This window comes from Callithrix jacchus, chromosome 22 (assembly GCF_049354715.1).
Source record: "Callithrix jacchus isolate 240 chromosome 22, calJac240_pri, whole genome shotgun sequence".
Taxonomy (NCBI): domain Eukaryota; kingdom Metazoa; phylum Chordata; class Mammalia; order Primates; family Cebidae; genus Callithrix; species Callithrix jacchus.
This window is the reverse complement of record NC_133523.1, coordinates 45,098,762-45,122,440: the sequence shown is the minus strand read 5'-3', so window position 1 is coordinate 45,122,440 and position 23,679 is coordinate 45,098,762. Positions and strand designations below refer to the sequence as shown.

General features: G+C 44.5%; 1 protein-coding gene across 7 annotated transcripts; it reads left to right on the top strand.

Moving 5' to 3' along the window:
* The first annotated feature begins 2,751 nt into the window (after positions 1 to 2,751).
* LOC103790034 (sialic acid-binding Ig-like lectin 14) lies at positions 2,752 to 22,895 on the top strand. Of its 7 annotated transcripts, none has more exons than XM_054250619.2 (7): positions 2,752 to 2,850; positions 2,933 to 3,313; positions 3,507 to 3,785; positions 4,031 to 4,084; positions 6,128 to 6,385; positions 6,495 to 6,630; positions 16,939 to 22,895. In XM_054250619.2, exons 1-7 carry the CDS (start codon positions 2,814 to 2,816, stop codon positions 17,132 to 17,134), a joined length of 1,341 nt encoding a protein of 446 aa, XP_054106594.2. In that variant the 5' UTR covers positions 2,752 to 2,813; the 3' UTR covers positions 17,135 to 22,895. The 7 variants fall into 7 exon arrangements, with proteins under 7 accessions (XP_054106594.2, XP_078217216.1, XP_035139683.3 ...); XM_078361090.1 differs by lacking the exon at positions 16,939 to 22,895 and adding an exon at positions 8,535 to 9,169 and having other exon boundaries at positions 3,087 to 3,313; XM_035283792.3 differs by lacking the exon at positions 16,939 to 22,895 and adding an exon at positions 8,535 to 9,169.
* Positions 22,896 to 23,679: the final 784 nt, after the last annotated feature.

Sequence of the window (23,679 nt, the reverse complement as noted above, 5' to 3'; positions counted from 1 at the left end):
TCAGCAGAAGTCAAGTCTTTGTTTTCAGTTTGAAAGCAGGTACTGTCGATTAACTGACCAGATTAGAAAAATAATCATGGTAGACACCTTAGTTTATTCTTCTAAGAAGCCTGTTGATCCGGTCCTCCCTGTTGCCAGCATCTCCACCTTCTACAAAAAGGGTTGTCTCTTTCCTCGTTCTTCCTTGTGGAGAGGGTAACCTGATGCTCTTCAAAGCATCGTCCAGCAGTCCAGATGTCATGAGTCAGACCCCCCACGCAGATGATGCTGTATCGACGTCTTTTTCAGACATTCAAAGCCTTATCTGTCAAAGCAGTTTGCTTCTTACTGATTTTGTCACAACCACACTTGGAGATTAGTTCATGTGCTGACTTCAGGTTGGACCCCCACGTGTTAGGTTCTGACTCCTCAGAGCATGTTAAGGGATCCTTTGTTGAGCTTCACAGAGGTTCTGTTGGAGATTTGACGAAGGAGAAGAAGCCGAAACACCTTTTGGACCTCTGGGCTCACACCATCGACCCTGTGACCCTGATGGCAAAGGCCAGTTTGGGTTCTGCAGCTGCCAGAAGCTGCCAGCTTTCCTCGCCATCCTCACATTCGGGTCTCAGTTCTGTGCATCTTCCCGTGTTCCTGTGACAGTGCTTCGCTTTTTCCCAGATAAGCTTCCTCCTTGCCTTTCGAAGCATCTTTTGGGCAAACTTCCTTCTCAGGTGCACAATCTTCAGCTCCGTGAAATTCCTTAACTTTTTCTTAGGGTTTCTGGCCCAGCAGGAACCTCCTCCTCCTCCTCCTCCTCCTCCTTCCTCCTCCTCCTCCTCCTTCCTCCTCCTCCTCCTCCTTCCTCCTCCTTCCTCCTCCTTCCTCCTCCTCCTCCTCCTCCTTCTTCTTCTTCCTCCTCCTTCCTCCTCCTCCTCCTTCTCCTCCTCCTTCCTCCTTTCTCCTCCTCCTTCTTCTTCCTCCTCCTTCCTCCTCCTCCTTCTCCTCCTCCTTCCTCCTTTCTCCTCCTCCTTCTTCTTCCTCCTCCTTCCTCCTCCTCCTCCTTCTCCTCCTTCTCCTCCTTCTCCTCATCCTCCTCCTTCTCCTCGTCCTCCTCCTCCTCCTTCTCCTCCTCCTCCTTCTCCTCGTCGTCGTCCTCCTCCTCCTCCTTCTCCTCATCCTCCTCCTCCTCCTTCTCCTCGTCCTCCCCCTTCTCCTCCTCCTCCTCCTCCTCCTCTTCCTCCTTCCTCCTCCTTCTTCTCCTGCTCCTCCTCTTCCTCCTTCTCCTCCTCCTTCTCCTTCTCCTCCTCCTTCTTCTTCTTTTTCTTCTTCCACACCCTCCTGGGTCTAGCTCGACAAGAGAAAAGTGATGTTCTTTTGACAGCTCCCAAATCTCTTCATGATCAGACCTCCCAGACCTTCCCTCCTCCCGCCTTCCCCGCTGATCATTCCTCCATGCTGCCATATGGCTGTTTTCCAAGCATACCACGTGTTTCTACCTTGGGACTTTTAAACGTACCGTTCCCTTGGAATGGACCCGCTTTTGCCCAGATCCCAGTGGACTCGTCCCCACACACCCTCCGCATCCTTCCTCCAATGTCATCTCTTCCAAGTGCCCCACAAGCCATGTTGTAAAAAATTGTATCGGGTCCAATGATTCCTCTTCTGTGTTCCTGTTTTTGTTTTTTTCTTAGAATATATCATTCTTCAGCAGACTGTGTATTTTAATTTCATATTAAATGTCTGTCTCCCCACTAGGATTTTTATTCTTTTCTTTCCCTTTTTCTTACTGCTCTTTGCGGAGCAGGGGTACCCTGGGCAGCGTGCCCAGAGGAGTCCCCACTGGGATTTTTGACTCGTCTTCTCAATTGCAGCATGTATCATTTGCTGTATCTCCAGCTCCGTAAACAGGGGGCCTGGTGCACCACAGGGGCATGAAGCATCCACTGCCCGGGTGAATTTTCAGGACCAGGCACCGTCCTAAGCGCTTTACACAGGAGACCTCGCTGAATCCCTACACAGCACTTCTAGTATGGTCTGTATTTTTCAGCTGAGCAAACTGAGGCACAGAGAGGGTAGGTACCTTTTGTAAAGTCTGGCAGCTGGCAGGTGAGGGGTCTGGGTTCACACTTGGCATTCCGTGTCCTCAACTTCTAAATTTCAAACGCCTGGCCGACATGCCTCACCTGGCTGTCGCACCAGGGCTGGAGTCTGACGCTGCCTGGGACAAGGACAATGATGAGATCAGGGACCCAAATCCAAGGGGTGGCAGGAACCACATCTCTCTTGATGGCTAAGCACCCAGTCATGTCCACCTGACGTGTTTGTCCCTGAGCACTTGGCTTCCCTCTGGAAAGAGGAAAGTCTTCCCCACCTGAAACCCCTAGCCTGTGCTTCCCTTACCACAGCACCTACCATGTCATGAAGAATTTGTTCTCCCATCTCTCTGAGGGTCCAGAGGCCCTGACTCCCACGGAGCTGGCCAGGTGGTGTTCTCCTTTCTGCCTAGACAATGGTGCACAAGGAAAGTGCACCAGCTATGGGACCTGGGGACCTCAGGAGTCTGGACTTACAAGTCCGGACAAGCCCCTCTGGGGCCCTCAGTATTTTCACCTTCGGTATCCAGTGGGGGTGGGAGGAGGATGGTTTCCCAGCCTCTGCCTCACCCGACAGCACGTGGTGCCCAAGTTCCCCTTCCAGGAATGGCCACAGCTCTCGCTCACCCACCGGCTTCCTGTTGGGGCTTTCTCAGCCCCACCCCACATTTGGACATTTGGGGCATTTCCTTCCCTGACAGAGGGGCCTGGGACCCATCTGGGGCCCTGGCGGAGGCAGTCATGCTGCCCCTGCTGCTGCTGCCCCTGCTGTGGGGGGGTGAGTAAGCTGAGGGAGGAGGAACAGGCACGGGGGTGGGAAGGAGGGCTGGAGCCGAAGCTGAGCCTCTGTGTCCCCCCAGGGTCCCTGCAGGAGAAGGCAGGGTATGAGCTGCGAGTGCAGAAGTCGGTGACGGTGCAGGAGGGCCTGTGCGTCCTTGTGCCCTGCTCCTTCTCTTACCCACGGCACTCCTGGTATTACCCTGATGAACTCTACGTCTACTGGTTCCGGGACAGGGAGAACATATACCATGGTGTTCCTGTGGCCACAAACAACCCACACAGAACTATGAAGCAAGAGACCCAGGGCCGATTCCACCTCCTTGGGGACGTCCGGAAGAATGTCTGCTCCCTGAGGATAGAAGATGCCAGAATGGAGGACACGGGAAGCTATTTCTTCCGCATGGAGAGAGGAAGTGTAAAATATAGCTATGAAGATAATAAGCTGCACTTGGAGGTGACAGGTATGGAGGGGCCCTAGGAGAGGACCCTGGGATGTGGAGACCCTGAATGAGAACAGGGAGGGGACTTGGGCAGGGGTAGTTGGAGGAGGTGCAGGACTTGAGGCAGCTTGGGGCCTGAGGCCTGGCCACTGTCAGGGTCACGCCGTGCGTCCCCGCCCCCTGGGGCCCAGGCATCTCCCTGTCTCCTCCTCAGCCCTGACAGAGAAACCCGACGTCCACTTTCTGGAGCCTCTGGAGTCCGGCCGCCCCGCAAGGCTGAACTGCAGCCTTCCAGGATCCTGTGAAGTGAGACGACCTCTCACATTCTCCTGGGTGGGCGGTGCCCTCAGCCCCCTGCACCCCGAGACCACCCGCTCCCCGGTGCTCACCTTCACTCCGAGGCCCGAGGACCATGGCACCAACCTCACCTGTCAGGTGAAGCTCCAAGGAGCTGAGGTGACCACGGAGAGAACTGTCCAGCTCAATGTCTCCTGTGAGTGGTGGTGGGAACACAGCTGGGTCCCCAAGGGCAGTGGGAGTGAGGTGTGTGTGTGTGTGTGTGTGTGTGTGTGTGTAGAAAGAGAGAAAGAGAAGGATAACCTGGGAAAACTGGTGTGTGGGCAGGAAGGACAGCTGTCCCCACCTGGTGGGTTTCTGCGGCCCTTCCTTGGGTACCTCCCAGGCCCACGCCCATCCCACTAGTCACCTCTGAAGCTGGGGCTGTATCTTTCTACCCAGATGCTCCACAGAACCTCACCATCCGCATCTTTTTCAGAAATGGCACAGGCACAGGTAGGTAAGACCCTCTTTCCTATGGGGCTGTGATGGGAGCCTTCTGTAAGCTCAGGGTTCAGCACTGGGAGAGGAGACCCTCCCTCACCCCTCTGCCCCAAGCCCTCCAATCCCAATCACCAAGATCTTACATGAGCAGACCTAGTATTGCTTTTGGCTCTCCCTTTTCTCCGCTCCCCTTTTCAAATATATTTTTTTCACTGTGATAAAATACCCGTAGCAGAGAATTTGTCATCTTAGCCATTTTAAAGAGTACAATTCCTCAGTGTTAAGTCTGTTCACATTGTTGCAAACCAAACTGCAGAGCTCCCTTTATCTTGCAAAACTGAAACTCTGCACCCATTAAACAGCAACTTCCCACTTCCCCCTCCTGCCACCAGGCACCCACCATTCTACTTTCTGTCTCTTTGAGTTCGAGTGCTGAGGACACACTGTTCCCTTTTCTTGAATTACTGACTGCCCGAAAGTCCTCTGATGCACGCCCGCTTCATCTCTATCTGATCATCCTTTGTGGGAGCCTTCAACGTTCTCACCTCCCAAAGCTCTGCCCCAGAGCCCTATTCTCCCTCCATATTCCTGCGTGAGGCAATCTCTCCTCGACGCTGTCCTGATGCCTCCCACGACTTTACATCCAGCGCTTTCTCTGAGGCACAGATCTGCACATTTACCCTCCTCCCGCGGATGCCTCTCAGCTACTCCTTTCCTCTAGATCCCTGGGCTGTTCTGGACATTGCTCTAGACAGTGCCCTTTCTCACCAGCTGCTCTGTGAATCAGCAAGTCTTGAGACCTTCACTCCACCAATCATCACTTCCCTCCTCTTCTCCTTGGTTCCAGGCCCAGCTCGAGTCTCATGCTCAACTTGGCCCATTGCCCCAGCCTCCTCCCAGCCTCCCTGCTTCCCATCCCACTTCCCTCCAGTTGGGGACGTACTTGGCTCCAGCAGGATTTTTCTAGATCCAGTGTTCACTCAGTTTCTCCTACTCACAGCCCCCTACTGCTTTCCAGGGTAAAGCCCAAGGCCCTCAACCTGGCACCCGAGGCTCCAAAAGATCCAAGCCTGCCTCCTCTACCACCATTACCGCGTCTCGGGAGCTCTGGGTCCTCCCTGCCAGGTTGCAGATAGGAGCCTCCTCCTTGTCTGCCAGGCTGTCTCAGTTCTCAGCACGTCTGCACCTGAGCTGCCCATCTGCTTCTCCTTAACGTGAGAACTCCTCACCTCTCTTTTCTCCGTTCAGCCCCTTCTTTCTGACAGTGCGACCCTGATCACCACGTCCTCACCCCTTCGCTGATGACGAGGCCATTCGCGGCACTCACCACTTGGTCTTGTTTTTTTTTTTAAACGGAGTTTGGCTCTTGTTACCCAGGCTGGAGTGCAATGGCGTGATCTCGGCTCACCGCAACCTCCACCTTCTGGGTTCAAGCAATTCTCCTGCCTCAGCCTCCCGAGTAGCTGGGACTACAGGCGCGCACCACTGTGCCCAGCTAATTTTTTTATATTTTGAGTAGAGACGTGGTTTCACCTTGTTGACCAGGATGGTCTTGATCTCTTGACCTCGTGATCCACCCGCCTTGGCCTTCCGAAGTGCTGGGATTATAGGTGTGGGCCACTGCTCTTGTGTTTTTTTAGATGGAGTTTCACTCTTGTTGCCCAGGCTGGAGTGCAATGGCACAATCTCAGCTCACTGTAACCTCTGCCTCCCTGGTTCAAGTGATTCTCCTGCCTCAGCCTCCTGAGCAGCTGGGATTACAGGCATGCACCAGCACATCCAGCTGATTTTGTATTTTTAGTAGAGACGGGGTTTCTCCATGTTGGTCAGGCTGGTCTCGAACTCCCGACCTCAGGTGATCTGCCCGCCTCGGCCTCCCAAAGTGCTGGAATTACAGGTGAGAGCCACCACGCCTGGCCGGTCTTGTCTTTCTCCTTGGGTTCTTCAAGCTCCTGGGTGCTGGGTGCGGCTGAGCTGTCCTGCAGATCAGTGGGAGCAGTCAGGGAGAATTGGGCCTCTCGGCTCCACTCAGCGGGCCGTGAACCTCTTTCCCAGCCCGGCAGATCCTGAGCACTGGCATGTCACTGCCCATCCTGGAAGGCCAGTCCCTGTTCCTCATCTGCACAGTTGACAGCAACCCCCATGCCTCGCTGAGCTGGTTCCGGGAAGGAAAAGCCCTGAATCCCTCCCAGACCTCAGTGTCTGGGACCCTGGAGCTACCTGACATAGGGGCTAGAGATGGCGGGGAATTCACCTGTCAGGCTCAGCACCCGCTGGGCACCCAGCACCTGTCCTTCATCCTTTCTGTGCAGAGTGAGTTGTAGGGCAGGTGCTGAGGGTGGAGAGCCTGGGCAGGTATTCAGGTCGGTGGGAGGGACTGAGGCCTGGGAACAGCATCTTATCTTCTTCTCCTTTCTTCCAGGAAGCCCCTCTTCCTGCATGTGTGTAACTGAGAAACAGGACGGCTCCTGGCCCCTCGTCCTCACCCTGATCCGGGGGGCTCTCATGGGGGCTGGCTTCCTCCTCACCTATGGCCTCACCTGGATCTACTACACCAGGTAAGCAGGCCCGCTTCTCTCCAGGAAGCTCCTGGGTGCTGGGTGTGGCTGAGCTGTCCTGCCCCGCCTGGAATGAGAACTGGAGTGGCTGGCGCTGATCCGAGGCCTGTGTTGGCTCTGCAGGTGCGGAGGCCCCAAGGAGAGCAGGGCAGAGAGGCCTGACTGAGCCCCTCCTGCTCAAGACAGAAGCGAGGTGTGAGCATCCAGCCCTGCAGGACAGACGCAGGACATCTGTCAGCTTCCCTCTGGAAGCTTGCATCCCACTGACTATCCCTGTTTTCCTGCCTGACCCGTACCCTGTCTACTTATCCCCCTCTGCCTGTGAGTCCTGCCCCACCACACCTGCATCCCCACCTGCACCCCATCCCCTCCCCACCTACCCTTCTCTTGCCTCTCCATCCCCAGTTCTGCGAAGGGAACGAACTTTCAGTCTTATACACCCATTACCCAAAAGTTACTTTTTTTTTTTTTTGAGACAGACTGTGTTGCTCTGTTGCTCAGGCTGGAGTGCAGTGGTGCAATCTCCATTCACTGCAACCTCCACCACCTACGTGCAAGCAATTCTCCTGCCTCAGCCTCCCTAGTAGCTGGAATTACAGGTGCCCATCACCGCACCTGGCTAAGTTTTTTTTTTTTTTTTGTATTTTAGTAAAGATGGAGTTTCACCATATTGGCCTGGCTGGTCTTGAACTCCTGACCTCAAGCATTCCACCGCCTCGGCCTCCTGAAGTACTGGGATTATAGGCAGGAGCCACGGTGCCCAACCACCAAAAGTTACCTTCTTAACACTTGAGTTTCTGGTCTCCTCAACTTCCCTATCCATGTAGGCACGGAAACATGGCATTTGGTTTCCACTTGAAATCCTACCTCGTTGTGATTGTTACATAATACAGTTATTATAAGATAAGTAAAACTTTTGTGAAACAATATGACATAATTGATTTTACTCTTTTTTTTATTTTGAGACGGAGTTTCGCTCTTTACCCAGGCTGGAGTGCAATGGCGCCATCTCGGCTCACCGCAACCTCCGCTTCCTGGGTTCAGGCAATTCTCCTGCCTCAGCCTCCTGAGTAGCTGGGATTACAGGCACGCGCCACCATGCCCAGCTTATTTTTTTGTGTTTTTAGTAGAAACGGGGTTTCACCATGTTGACCAGGATGGTCTCGATCTCTTGACCTCGTGATCCACCCGCCTCAGCCTCCCAAAGTGCTGGGATTACAGGCGTGAGCCACCGTGCCCGGCCGCGATTTTACTCTTTAATGCTTCTGTTTGTAGAGAAAAAATGTCTTAATCTATTCTTTTTGTCAGATGTGTTTCATCAAAGGCTGTCGTGTTTATTCATTTTTTGAGGATACATAATTTAAATAGAAGAAAACATGCAAATCTAAACAGTACAACTAGGCCAGGTGTGGTAGCCCACATTGGTAATTCCAGCTACTTGGGAGGTGGAGGGGAGAGAATCGCCTGATCCCAGGAGGTCCAGGCTGCAGTGAGCTGTGGTTGTGCCACTGCACTCCAGCCTGGGCAACAGAGCGAGACCCTCTCTCTTAAAACACATAAGCCAAGAAAGCGTGCAACTAGATTAAGTTTTACATATGTACACCCTCTTGCTTCCACCACCCAGCCTCCCCGCAAATGGGTCTCTGTGCCCTTTCCCGTACAAAGCCTCCATCGTGGGTCCCACCACTCTCTCTTCTGTCCGTATAGATTTGTATTGTCAGGTCCTGTGCATCGTGTAAGTGGAATCAAACATACATATGCTTTAGGGCCTGGTTTCATTTCTTCAGCATGTTTTTCCTGGCTTATCCGTGCTGTTACATGTGGCAATAGCTCATTTTTAGTTTTGGTTTTGTTTTTGCTTTTAATATCATCCAGTCAGCTTTCTCTATCCACCGGTTCTGCAGCTGCAGATTCAACCAACTACAGATGGAAAGTACGCTATTTCTGGGATATGCAGGATCAGCGACGACAGAGGATCAGTTTTTTGTATCTGCAGCTTCTGCAAGGCCAGCTTCAAGACCTGAGCATCCTCACTTGAGGTCAGGAGTTCAAGACCAGCCTGGCCGATATGGTGAAACCCTGTCTCTACTAAAAACAAACAAACAAATAGCAGGGTGTGGTGGCGCAGGCCTGTAATCCCAGCTACCTGAGAGGCCGAGGCAGGAGAATCAGTTGAACCCAGGAGGTGGAGGTTGCAGTGAGGCAAGATCGCACCACTGCGCTCCAGCCTGGGCAACAAAGCAAGACCCCATCTCAGAAAACAACAACAACAAAAAACTGACCCGAATATCCAATTTCCCTCGGACACCAAGGGATGACTAAATTCTGTGTGTGAATTTATCTCCTGTTGCTTTTTCAATTTTAATTATTGCAATCTGTTTGACATCTTCTTATATTTTTGTATTTTAATTTGCATTTCCCTAATAAGTAATGATGTTGAGCACGTTTTCCTATGTTTACTGGGAATTTGAATATCTTTCGTGAAATGCTTGTTCTGATCCCTTGCTCATTTAAAAATAAAAAATGGGCTTTTTCTTAATATTATTTTTTTTGGTTCCTTGTTCTGGATATGAGTCCTTTAAATTGTGCTGCTTTTCCTACTTGTCACTCTTTTTTTTGATAAGCAAGAGTATTTAATTGTTAGGAAATCCCATTTGTCCATCTTTGCATGGATATATAGTGCTTTTGCCATGCGAATTGTGAAACCTTTGCATGCACCAATATCTTAAAGATCTAATCAAATATTTTTCCCATTAATTTTAAAATTATGTTGTAAAATTTATTTTTTTGTACATTTCAATGAGATTTAATGGATACATATATTTATTTAACCACCATCACCCCCACAACAATCAAAATACAAAGTGGGCCAAGTGTGACAGCTCGCGCCTGTAATCCCAGCGCTTTGGGAAGCCGAGGCAGGCAGATCACTTGAGCTCAGGAGTCTGAGACCAGCCTGGCCAACATGGTGACACCCCATCTCTACTAAAAATACAAAAAGTTAGCCAGGCGTGGTAGTGGGCACCTGTAATCCCAGCTAGTCAGGAGGCTGAGGCAGGAGCATTGCTTGAACCTGGGAAGCAGAGGTTGCAGTGAGCCAAGATCGTGCCACTGCACTCCAGCCTGGGCAATGGAGTAAAACTCTGTCTCAAAAAAAAAAAAGAGAAAAAAACAAAACGATTTCATCATCCCCAATATTTCCTCGTGCTGTTCATTGACAGTCACGCTGTCCAGCTGGTCTTCACTCTGGCAACGCCCGATCTGTCCTGTATAACTATAATTTTGTCTTTCTGAGAATGGAGTCATAGAGTGGAACCTTTTGAGACTTGCTTATTTTCACTCAGCGTAATGCTTTTGAGAGTGATTATAATCCATTCCTTTTTGCTGCTGAATAGTATTTTATTTATGTGCAAGTTCTCTATTTATCTGTCCAGCCACTGAAAAACATTTGGGATGTTTCCAGCTTTTGATGATCATGAATAATGCTGCCACAAACATTCACGTACCAGTTTTCATTTGTCTTGCATAGATTCCTAGAAGGAGATTGCCAGACCTTAGGGTAAGTTTATATTTAATTTCATAGGGAGCTCTCAAACTGTTTTGCAAAGAGGTCCTCCTGTTTTGCATCATCACCAGCAATGTATGAGAGGTCCAGTGGCTCTGTGGCATCACGTCCAGTTGATATTGTCACTATTTCAGCCATACTGATAAGCGTGTCATGTTATCACCCTGTGGTTTTAATTCACATTTTCGTAACGGTGGTCAGCATCTTTCTTTTGAGATGGAGTCTCATTCTGTCACCACGCTGGAGTGCAATGGTGGAAACTTGGCTCACTGCAACCTCTGCATCTTGGGCTCAAACGATCCCCCTTCCTCAGCCTCCCAAGTAGCTGGGACTACAGGTGTGCGCCACCACAGCCAGCGAGTTTTTTGTATTTTAGCAGTTTCACTGCGAAAACAATGGGGTTTCATCATGTTGGCCAAGATGGTCTTGATCTCTTGACCTTGTGATTCACCCACCTCAGCCTCCCAAAGTGCTGGGATTACAGGTGTAAGCCACTGCGCCTGGCCCATCAGCATCTTTCTATGTGCTACTCTGTCATCCACATATTCTCTTGATTGTCTATTCAAATCTTTTGCTCACTTTTTTTTCACAATTTACAAGGAAATTTATTACCTCTGTGGCACACAATAACTTAACGATTGTAGTTATTACTCATAACATATACTGAGGCATGTCAGAATTATAGGAATCTTGTACAATTTTATAACATATACCAATAACATATTTATATGAATATAAACATCATTTTACATTTGACAGTGTTTCCTGCATGATTTTTAACACATCAAATAAGCCAAATATGCCTTTTTGGACTTAGGGGACCTAATATCTAAAACATTAATTAGGTCAGAAAGGCATACTTTATACTTTTATTTTGGAAAGTTTGTCAAATATCAAAGGTTTAAAACACTGGATATTACAAAATAGAATCCCGGGTCATCGTTAAGTCATGCATTCATTTAGCCAAGATGATAACTCAATGATTTTAAAAGGGTAAAACCTTTACTTCGATAGAGGGGACTTAGTTTTCCAAGCAACAAGACCCAATGAAAAAAGCATGAGGCCAACCAAGACTGTTTCTCTCTCTCCTCACCTTCTTTTACCTGCCATTTACCCAAAGGGACGCACGAAAACCCTTCATTATCTTTTAGTATTACATAAAAATCTTTTTCAAAAGAAAAAACCAAATCTCATGTTTGCATTAGGGCATCTTTAATATAAAAGCTAGCTTTTTAAAGTAAAATTTTATAAATCTACCTAGTTTTAATTAGTTTGACCATAAGGTAAGGTTTTTATAATTTTTCTTTTTTTTTGAGACAGTTTCACTGTTGTTACCCAGACTGGAGTGCAATGGCACGAACTTGGCTCACCGCAACCTCTGTCTCCTGGGTTCAAGCAATTCTCCTGCCTCAGCCTCCTGAGTAGCTGGGACTACAGGCATGCACCACCATGCCCAGCTAATTTTTGTATTTTTAGTAGAGACGGGGTTTCACATTGTTGACCAGGATGGTCTCGATCTCTTGACCTCGTGATCCATCTGCCTCAGTCTTCCAAAGTGCTGGGATTATAGGCGTAAGCCACCACGCCCAGCGGTTTTTATAAACTTTTAAAAGAATGCTTTATAATTTTTCATTAAACAGCAGATGAATTCTCTAAGAAAATCCTGTTATTTGGACACAGGGGCCCAGATTCTGGTCCTGCATTATTTTGCTCACTTTTTAATCGTTTTTTGTTTGTTTTCTAATCATTGTGTTCTGAAAGTATTTATATGTTCTGGATGCAAGTTCCATATCGATATGATTTACATATATTTCCTCTCGGTCTGTAGCTTGTCTTTTCATTATTTTACAGTGCATTTCATGGAGGGTTTTTAAAATGTTTGTGAAGTCTAATTTATATTTCCTTTTGTAGATTGTGTTTTTACTGTTACGTCTAATAACACTTTGTCCAACTCCTGGTCACAAAGATTTTCTTCTAAAGTTTTACCTTTTTATGTTTTACATTTAGATCTATGATCCATTTTGAGTTAATTTTTATATGATCTATGAGGTTTAGGTTGAGGTTTATTTAGGCATAGGAATGTCCAATTATTTGTATATCATTTGTTAAAAAGATTATTTTTTTCTCCATTGAATTGCTTTTGCACCTTCATCTAACATCAATTGGCAATATCGATGAAGGTCTATTGCTGAACTCTGTGGTCTGTTCATTGATCTATGTGTCTAGTTCTTTGCAAATACCACATTGTTTTGATTACAGTAGCTTTACAGTAAGCTTAGAATTGGACAGTATGATCCCTCCAACTTTCTTTTTCTTTGCAAAATTGCTTTAACTATTCTAATTCTTTTCCCTGTGTAAATAAAATTTAGAATCCACTTGTGTATATTTACAAAAAGACATGCTGAGATACTGGTTGGAATGACATTAAATCTATAAATCAATTTGGGTAGAAGTATTATCTATAAAATGTTGAGTCTTCCAATACATGAATGTGTCTCTGCATTTAGTCAGGTCTTCTTGATTTCTGTCATCTCTGTTCAGTGTATTTTTTTTAGCGCGTAGATTCTCTATGGACTTTATGCATTCTCTAATACTTTGTACTCTACATACTTTGGTTATCTGTCTATCTAGTTATCCACACAAATTTGTATATATCTATAACTACCTATAGGTATAATTATCCGTTTGTAGGTATGCATGCATTTCATTTTATTTTTGATCTATTGTATATATTGTTTTAAAATTTAAATTTTAATCATATTTTACTAATATATAAAAATGATTGATTGATTTTTTTTTGTACGTTGGTCATGTATCCTGTCACCTTGCTCAACTCAGTTACTAGTTCTAGGAAAATTTCTTGCAGTTTTCTGGGTTGTCTCTATAGGGATGGTTTTATTTCTTCTCTAGCAATCTTTATTTTCCTTGCCTTATTGCACTGATTAGGACATCCAATATGATGTTGAGTAAGAGTAGTGAAAGTAGGCATTCTTGTCTTGTTACAGATCTTTGCAGGGGCGAGGGGAGAAATGAACACTCAGTCTTCCACCATTAAATAAGATATTAGCTGCACATTCTCTTTAGCTGCCCATCTGCAAATTGAAGAAGTTCCCCTCCATTCCTAGTCTTATAAGAGTGTTTCCTTTATCATGAATGGATATGGAATCTTGTCTAATGCTTTTCTATGTGAGTTGATCTGATCTTGTAATTTTCTTCTTTCAACTCTTAGTATGGTTAATGACATTAATAGATTCAAATCAGACTTGCAAACCCAGGATAAACCCCAACTGGGTGGCAGTGTATCCCTCTTTTTAGGTATTGCTGCATTCTATTGATTAATTTTTAGAATATTTTGGTGTTTGTGTTTAAAGAGAAATTGGTTGGTAGGTGGGGGGTTTTGGAGTATTTTTATCTAGTTTTGGCATCAGGATGATGCTGGTTTCATAAAATGAGTTGGAAAGTGTTCCCTCCACTTTGATTTTCCAGAAGAGATTATGTAGAATTGGTGTTATTTCTTCTATAAATGTTTGGTAGTTCTCCTGAGTGAAAGCATCTGGGCATGGAGGTTTATTTTTTCAGAAGGGTTTAAGCTATGAATTCAAATTATTTAATAGCTATAAAACTTGTCATATGGTTTACTTCAACTTAAATTTTGGTAGTTTGTGATTTTTTCTGGAATTGGTCCATTTCATCTAAGTTGTGTTAAATTTATGTGCATAGAGGCACTTATACTAGTCCCTTATTATCTTTTCAATACCTGTGGGGTATGTAGTGATACGATATTAATGATTTGTAATTTTTTACCTTTTTTTAACTTTGTAAATCTTATTATCAAGTTCACTGCTTTTTTTATTTTTTTTTGAGACGGAGTTTCGTTCTTGTAACCCAGGCTGGAGTGCAATGGTGCGATCTCGGCTCACCACAACCTCTGCCTTCTGGCTTCAGGCAATTCTCCTGCCTCAGCCTCCTGAGTAGCTGGATTACAGGCATGCACCACCATGCCCAGCTAATTTTTGTATTTTTAGTAGAGACGGGATTTCACCATGTTGACCAGGATGGTCTCGATCTCTTGACCTCGTGATCCACCCACCTCAGCCTCCCAAAGTGCTGGGATTACAGGCTTGAGCCACCACTCCCAGCCCTCACTGCTTTTTTAAAGTACCAATATTTGCATTGCATTCATTTATTTTTTTAATTAAATAACAGAAATTTACTTTCTTACATACAGTTCTTTTTGTTTGCTTGTGTTTGTTTTGTTTTTGAGACAAATATCTCAGTCTTTCACCCAGGCTGGAGTGCAGTGTTGCCGTTTCGGCTCACTGCAACCTCCACCTCCTGAGTTCAAGCAATTACTGAGCCTCGCCCTTCCAGAGGGTTGGGATTCCAGGTGTGAGCCGTCCCTGCAGGCCACAGTTTCTCACAGTTCTGAGGCTGAAAGTCCAACAAGACCAAGGTGTTGGCAGGGATGGTTTCTTCTGAGATCTCTCCCTGGCTTGAAGATAGCTGCTTCCTCCCTGTGTCTTCACATGGTCTTCCCGCTCTTTTCCATTCATTGCTTCAAAAGTTATTTTCTGTTTTTAATTTTATTGATTTCTACTTTTTTTTTTTTTTTTTGAGACGGAGTTTCGCTCTTGTTACCCAGGCTGGAGTGCAATGGTGCGATCTTGGCTCACCGCAACCTCCGCCTCCTGGGTTCAGGCAATTCTCCTGCCTCAGCCTCCTGAGTAGCTGGGATTACAGGCATGTGCCACCGTGCCCAGCTAATTTTTTGTATCCTTAGTAGAGACGGGGTTTCACCATGTTGACCAGGAGGGTCTCGATCTCTTGACCTCGTGATCCACCTGCCTCGGCCTCCCAAAGTGCTGGGATTGATTTCTACTTTAACTTTATTATGTTTTCCTTCTGTTTGCTCAGGGTTTGTTTTGTTTTTCATTTTCAATGATGTAGAATCTTAATTATTGAATTGAGACCTTTCTTTTTCTTAAGTCCTGATTTCCAAGCATTGAACGCTGCACATTGAATGACCCTTAACCCAGAACCAGTTCCCCCCTCTCCCACAGACAGCCTGTTTGCCAAGCTGATCAGACCTCAGGTCCGATGAGCAGCTTGCACGTTCCTCATTGCACACGAATATCTTCAGTTTGTTAGATGCTGTTGGGAACAATTTAAGTCTTTCAGTGTTACACACTTTACCAGCACTGGACATCTTCAGATATCTAAAAGTTTTCCAATTTGGAGAGTGTGTAATAGTATTTGGCTAATGGTTTGAACTTAAGTTTACCCACTTGCTAATGAGATTGAGTACTTCTTCCATTTTGTTGGAGCTGGATATTATTTTTATGAGGGATTGCTTTAAGTCTTTGGTTCCCTTCATGTCTCTACCAAATTTAGGATGTTCTGGACATTTTATTCAAATATTTTTGTCTGTTCCATTCTATGTTTCCTTTTCCTTCAGGCCTCCAATTACAAATAGTTAGACTTATTTATATTGTCTCACAGGTCCCTCGGTCTCTCTTCCCTATTATTTTAAATATTTTTTCTCTGTTTTTTTTTTCAGGTTGGACAATTTTCATTATTTATCTTCGCATTAACTGAATCTTTCTTCGGTTATCCATTTCCTGCTATTAAGCTCAACCTGTTAACTTTAAAATTTTAGATGCTGTATTGCAGTTTTCAGTTTCAAAATTTTTATTTGCCCTTTTAAAATAAATATGTTGTATATCATGGCTCAGATTTCCTATTTCTTTATTCATTGTGACTATGTTTTCCTTTATCTCCTGAGCCGATAGTTATAGTAGCTGCTTTAAAGTCCTGGTCTGTTGTTTCCATCACCCTGGTCATCTCAGCACTGGCCCCTGCGTATTTACCTTTCACTTTTCCCCTTTACCGTGTGTTGTTACCTTCAGGTAGGTCCTATTTGCCTGTGTTTTCAACCTGTTGAGTAGCTTTGGATTGGATTCCCAAATGTTCTTGAGGTTATGTTGTGGAGACTCTGCAAAGAGTTACATGATTTTAGAGTATTTTTTAGCTTCATCCTACTTTCTGTATCTATGAATTTGACTACTCTAGGCATCTCATATAAGTATGCTCATATGACATTTTATGGCATAAACCAGTAGTTCCCAAATATTGCATCCTGTTCAGATTTTAATATCCCCAGAAAGTAACTGGATCTTCCATGCTTAATAATCACAGAGAACCCAAAGCTGCCAACTTACTACAATATATGGGAAAGTTTCTGAGGGTGATGGGTGACCGACATATGCAAGCTGGTATCCCTTCCCCAAACATGAGAACAAAGACTTCTTTCCTGCCTTCCCCAGCACTTTGTACAAGTATATTTTGGGTAGCACTCTTCATTCAAGGTTTGGGAGATAAGAAGTAGGTTAAATCAGATGCTAGACATCATGTTGCAAAAATTCCCCATTCACCCCCCGCCCCCATAGAAACTCTTTCACTGGATTTTCTCTCTCATAACCATGTGGAGTCCAGGAGATCATCCCCCAAATCCTCATGTCATTGCCACTCAATCTATAACTTTTAAAAATGCTTTCCCTATCCTCCACAAGGGGGAGCCTTGGTATTCATGTTTCTTTTTTAAGCCAGCATCACGTTAGCTTTCTCTTCACCTCATTCTGCAAAACTTGATACATCCAAAATTACCGCTAGTAATTTTATATCGTTTGAATTTCACCTCAGTCAAAAATATTATCACTAGTTGTTTGTTTGTTTTTTTTTTTTAGAGATGGAGTTTCGCTGTTGTTACCCAGGCTGGAGTGCAATGGCACGATCTCGGCTCACCATAACCTCCACCTTCTGGATTCAAGTAATTCTCCTGCCTCAGCCTCCCGAGTAGCTGGGACTACAGGCGCGCAGCACCATGCCCAGCTAATTTTTGTAATTTTTTTTTTTAGTAGAGATGGGGTTTCACCTTGTTGACCAGGATGGTCTCGATCTCTTGACCTTGTGATCCACCCGCCTCGGCCTCCCAAAGTGCTGGGATTATAGGCGTGAGCCCGGCCTATTATCACTAGTTTGATTCGAAAACAAAGTAGTGATAAAACAAACTATATACACACTCCTCTCTCGAGGCAAACTCTGTAGCCCTTCTTGAATGTGAAAATGGTTGTTTCTTTCCCCAAATTCTTTTTTTTCCCCTTCTTTCCCCCAATTCTCTATTTTGTGTTACTTTACTTTTATTAGGATGGGCATTGTGTCCCTGAGGTGGCCCAGCCTGGCATCTTCCTTGCCCTTGGGGCCCAGCTTTCCCGCTAGAGGTTGTGGGGAAATTTCCTTTTCTGACCTTCTGTCTATATCTTGTGGCTTCTGTTTGCAATTTCCTCTCCCCTCACCCCATCTGTTTTTAGCTTTTAATAGCACAGAGGATGGGGGTTGGGAGAATGAAGGTGTCCCTGGGCAAGCTCTGGAACCTCCAGCTTCGGAGGTACCTCGAGTGTTGAGAGGGACAAATGCCAGAAAGGACCAGGCAGGGCTTGGGGCTGGCACTAAAGGTATCTCTGTGTCTCACCCAAGGGAACAAGTGACCTAATGTTCTGTACGTTCTCACCTGGGATCCTGGAATGTTAAAACTCACTGTAGCCAGGCACATGGTAACTATGCTCTAGCGATCATAAAGGAAAGGGTGAGAGTAAAAAATATAATTCCCGAGATCAATGTCACCTCCTCAGTTGCCCCCAGGACAGTAACTCTTCTCTGAGTACTGGGGGACTCCAGATGGAGTCAGTGGGAGATGTATCTTAGAGGATGTGGTATAACATATACCTTTTACCTAAAGAGTCACTGTGAGAGTGAGGGGTGCAAATTCTCCAAGAGTGAGCAACTTTGGAGACCGGGATGGGACCACACATGAAGTTAGGATGAAATCCCCTGTTATTCACTGCTTGGAAGGGAACTTGGAGCCAAATGGAGAGGAACCACCGATTACTCTCTCTCAAAAAGGGGCTGCCTTCTCCTCTCAGGGACCCATGACCGCTGCCTCACTCTTTGTCTCGGTGGTCACCTTTACTTCTGGGCTTCAGGTGCTCTGCAGGTGCCCTTCAGCTTTCCCCTTTTGAAGCCAGAGAAACATGGAGAGAACCAGCCTCCTTCGCATGGCTGGAGGGAGTGGGGTAGGATGTCAACGTCCTGGGGAGACAAGACCTTTGGACGTGCAGGTTCTGTGGAGGCAAGACCTTTGAGAGGTAGAGCTCAGGTTCTGGACCAGGGGCCAAGTTTTCAATCTTTCTCTTTGTAAATAATGTTATTTATGTTTTGCTCAGAAATCCCTTCCTACCTCAAGTTCATGGTGGTTTCCTGCTATATTATCTTCTAACAGCTCTGTTGTTTTTTCTGTCATATTTAGGTCTTCAAGCTACTTGTACTTGGTTTTGATGCATGAGCTGGTGGTGAAATTTCATTGCAAACTTACTGCAAACTTGATTGCATTAAGTTTTACCATATATATTTTTGAAAAGTTGGCCAGACACAGTGGCTTACACCTGTAATCCCAGCATTTTTGGGAGGCTGAGGTGAGAGGATTGCTTGAGCCCGGGGGTTTGAGACCAGCCTGGGCAACATAATGAGACCCTGTTTCTACAAAACATTTAAAAGTTAGCCAAGCATGATGGTGCATCCCTGTAGTCTCAGCTACTTGCGAGGCTGAGATGGGAGGATCATCACCTGAGCCCAGAGAAATAGAGGCTGTGGTGAGCCCTGATCAAACCATTGTACTCAATCCAGGGTGACAGAGACACTGTACCAAAAAATTTAAATAAATAAAAACCAAAAATAAATAAAAAGAAAAATTTATCATTTGCCACTTCCTCTATCACACATGATGTTTCCTGCAGTTGGCGTCTATTTCTAGGTCCTCGATTTTTTGTTTTACTTGGTCAATGCATAATGGTCATTTTTTTTTTTTTTGAGACAAGGTCTCACTCAGTCACCCTGGATGGATAGCAGAGGAGCAATCTTGGCTCGTTGCAACCTCCACCTCCTGGGTTCAAATGAATCTCCCACCTCAGTCTCCTAAGTAGCTGAGACTACAAGCTACTTAAAAGAACTTGTTCTAACCCAATGTAAAGAAACTAAGAACTTTGAAAAAAGGTTTGACGAAATGCTGAAAAGAATAGACAATATAGAGAGGAATATAAATGAACTAACGGAGTTGAAAAATACAACACGAGAACTTAGTGAAATATGCACAAGTTTAAAAATGGAATATTGTAAAATATGCCATTGACAATAGCTTCAAAAATTATATAATTGATCGATATCAAAAATTATGCTATAATTACGATAAAATGTTTGAATATATTAAATATGCCTAACGATTAGAGATGTAGCCACCATGCCCAGCTAATTCTTGTGCTTTTTGTACAGATAGGGTTTCACCCTGTTGCCCAGGCTGGTCTTGAATTTCTAGGCTCAAGTAATCCTCCTGCCTTGGTCTCCCAAAGTGCTGATATTCGGGTGTAAACCACTGAAATGGGCATATTTTTTCAACATTTAAAAAAATTTGAGACAGTCTCGCTCTGTCACCCTAGATGAAATGCAGTGACACAATCTTAGCTCACTGCAACCTCCACCTCCTGGGTTCAAGCAATTCTCGTGCCTTAGCCTCACAAGCTGTTGGGATTATAGGCACGTGCCACCACGCCCAGCTAATTTCTTTTTTTTTTTTAGCAGAGACAGGGTTTCACCATGTTGGTCAGGTTGGTCTTGAACTCCTCACCTTAAGTGATCTGCCTGCCTTGGCCTCCTAAAGTGCTGGGATTACAGACATGAAACACTGTGCCAGCCTGATATGGTCATATTTTCTATGATGTTTTGATACATCTTGATATCTTGCAGAGCTGTTCATTTTTCTTCGTGGTTGCCTTGACCATGCTTGAACATTTCTACTTCAGTATGAATTTTACAATGGAGTTATCAAGTTGCACAAAAATCACCCAGAGGATTGTAGGGCCTGTTTCCCTGACACTGTAGATAGCTGGGAAAAACTGACATTTATACAATATTGTTCTCAAACTCATCAACATGTCCTCTTTTTTGATTAATTTACATCTTTAATGTCCTTCAGTGCAGATTTATAATTTCCTCCATAGAGGTGACATATGTATTTTTGTTAGCTACATCTCTAATAGTTAGGCATATTTAATATATTCAAACATTTTATCGTAATTATAGCATAATTTTTGATATCGATCAATTATATAATTTTTGAAGCTATTGTCAATGGCGTATTTTACAAAATTCCATTTTTAAACTTGTGCATATTTCACTAAGTTCTCGTGTTGTATTTTTCAACTCCGTTAGTTCATTTATATTCCTCTCTATATTGTCTATTCTTTTCAGCATTTCGTCAAACCTTTTTTCAAAGTTCTTAGTTTCTTTACATTGGGTTAGAACAACTTCTTTTAATTCCCAGAAGTTTCTTATCATCCACCTTCTGAAGCCTACTTCAGATAATGGAACACAGTCCTTTTCCATCAGGGCGTGTTCCGTTGCTGATGAGTCCTTTTCCATCAGGGCTTGTTCCGTTGCTGATGAGGAACTGCAATCCCCTGTAGAGGGAGAGGGGTTCTGATTTTGGGTATGCTCAGCCTTCTTAGGCTGGCTTTTTCCCTTTATTATAAATTTATCCATCTGTAATCTTTACAATTACTGCCTTTCTAATTAGGTTTCTGAGTCGACGTCCAATTTATTGATTCCCAGTGCTGGGATCCGAGCAACCCACTGCACTGGCCAAAATAGCAGCGATAAGACTGATGGTACTTTTCTGCCCGGGAATCTCTGGTCTGGCTTCCTTCTTGAGTCCGCAACAAGCGGCTCTACCTTCCCGGAGCTCCAAACTCTGGTCAGTAAGGGAACCAGTCCCGTTTACTCTGCATGAAGAGCTGCTGCGCCAACGCGCTGGCAAAACTGCTGCGCTGGCCACAAGAGTCGTGCTGGCGACCTGTTGGGCTCCTCTGCTACAAATCTGCTGGTCCGTGAGCGATGAAAATTTGTCTGAAAGTGTGGCGTCCTCTCGTTCTCTGAGCTTTCACTGGGAGCTACAATCCTGAGCTGTTAGTGATCAGCCATCTTGGATCACTTTTTGAAGTTTAAATAGCAGAATGGATCAAGCAGAAGAAAGGATATCAGAGGTCTAAGACCAACTTAATGAAATAAAACGACAAGACAAGAATAGAGAAAAAAGAATGAAAAGGAATGAGCAAAGTCTCCAAGAAATATGGGACTATGTGAAAAGACCCAATCTACGTTTGATTGGTGTACCTGAATGTGATGGAGAGAATGAATCCAAGCTGGAAAATACCCTTCAGGATATTATCCAGGAAAATCTTCCCAATCTAGCAAAGCAGGTCACTATTCAACCCCAGGTAATACAGAAAACACCACAAAGATATTCCTCAAGAAGAGCAACCCCAAGGCACATAATCGTTAGATTCACCAGGATCGAAATGAAGGAGAAAATACGAAGGGCAGCCAGAGAGAAAGGCCAGGTTACCCATAAAGGGAAGCCTATTAGACTTAGAGCAGATCTCGCAGCGGAAACCCTACAAGCCAGAAGAGAGTGGGGGCCAATATTCAACATCCTCAAAGAACAGAACCTTCAGCCTAGAATTTCATATCCAGCCAAACTAAGCTTCACAATTGAAGGAAAAATAAAATCTGTTATGAACAAGCAAGTACTTAGAGATTTTATTACCACCAGGCCTGCTTTACAAGAACTTCTGAAAGAAGCATTATACATAGAAAGGAACAACCAGTATGAGCCTTTCTAAAAATATACCAGAGAGTAAAGAGCATCAACATAAAGAAGAATTTACATCAACGAATGGATAAAATAGTCAGTTAACATCAAATGGCAGTAATCCTAAATTTAAATCGACTAAATCCCCCAATCAAAAGATAAAGCCCAAACCTAACGGTATATCCAAAGATACACAAAGACTCAAAACAAAGGGTTGGAGAAAAATTTACCAACCAAATGGAGAGCAAAAATAAATAAATAAACAAAAAGCAGGAGTTGCAATTCTCACATTTGATAAAATAGAGTTCAAAGCAACAAAGATACAGTGGTAAAAGAATCAATGCAACAATAAGAGATCTTAATACCCAGATACATAAGACCCATAACGAGATTTAGACTCAACGAGACAGAAAATTAATAAGGATACCCAGGACTTCAACTCAGATCTGGAACAAGTAAACTCAATAAATATTTATAGAGTTCTCCATTTTAAATACACAAAATATTGATCGGCCATTATTAATACCCATTTTTAGAATGAAGCAATGTTCCTGTTCTCTCTCCCTCTTTTTCTTCCTCTTTCTTCCTCTCCTTCTCTCCTTTTTTTACTTTTCAGCATCCCAGTTCCTCACCTCTACTCAATACAGTCCTCTGAACACCTGATTCCTTGTGATTCTCCCGTCCCACTGAAACCTCCAAAAAAAAAAAGAAAAGAAAAAAAATTCCATTTTTGCTTATTGCTATGATGTGGAAATACAGCTGATTTTGTAATTTGATTAATCTATGGCAGTCTTACAAATATTTTATTAAGGCTTGAAATATATCTGTATATACATTTGGATTTGTCTACATATGCAATCATGTCATTGATAAAGACCTCTCTTAAAATTTCATTGTAATTTCTGTACCTTTTACTTATTTTTATTGCCTTATTATTTTAGGAGCTGAAGCTATTTCATTAGGTATATGATGTTTGCTGAAGATACCCTTTATCTTGTTAGGGAAATTCTCTAAAGAGAATTTCTAGTTGATTATGAATTATATCATAAAGAGATTTGAAATCAGCCGATGCTCATTTATTCATTTCTTGAGATCTAATCAGTTAAGGGCTGATGTAAAAACAGAAGCCATATATGTATTTTAGCAGAGGGAATTTAATATAAAGATAAAAAAATGTTATATTCCTACATAATCGAGTCTTTATCTTTAGATCCTGCTAGCCAGTATGAGGTACCACTTTCACAGTTCAAATGAGAAATGAAATTCAGAATTTACAATTAAAAAAAAGAAAAAAGAAAAACTTATTCTGACCTCTGTTAACATGGACTATTCAGGATGATTGAGACAGGTAAGACTAGTACAGGCTGGGCACAGTGGCTCACACCTGTAATCCCAGCACTCTGGGAGGCAAGACAGGCAGCTCACCTGAGGTCAGGAGGTTGAGACCAGCCTAGCCAACATGGTGAAACCCCCAACTGTGCTAAAAATACAAAAATAAGCCGGGCATGGTGGCATGTGCCTGTAGTCCCAGCTACTTGGGAGGCTGAGACAGGAGAATCGATTTTTGGGAAGGGAAGGTGGCAGTGAGTCAAAGACACTGCACTCCAGCCTGGGCAACAGAGCGAGACCCTGTCTCAAAAAAAAAGAATTTTGTTTTTATGTATTTTTTTTTTTGAGACAGAGTTTTGCTCTTGTTGCCCAGGCTCGAGTGCAATGGCACGATCTCGGC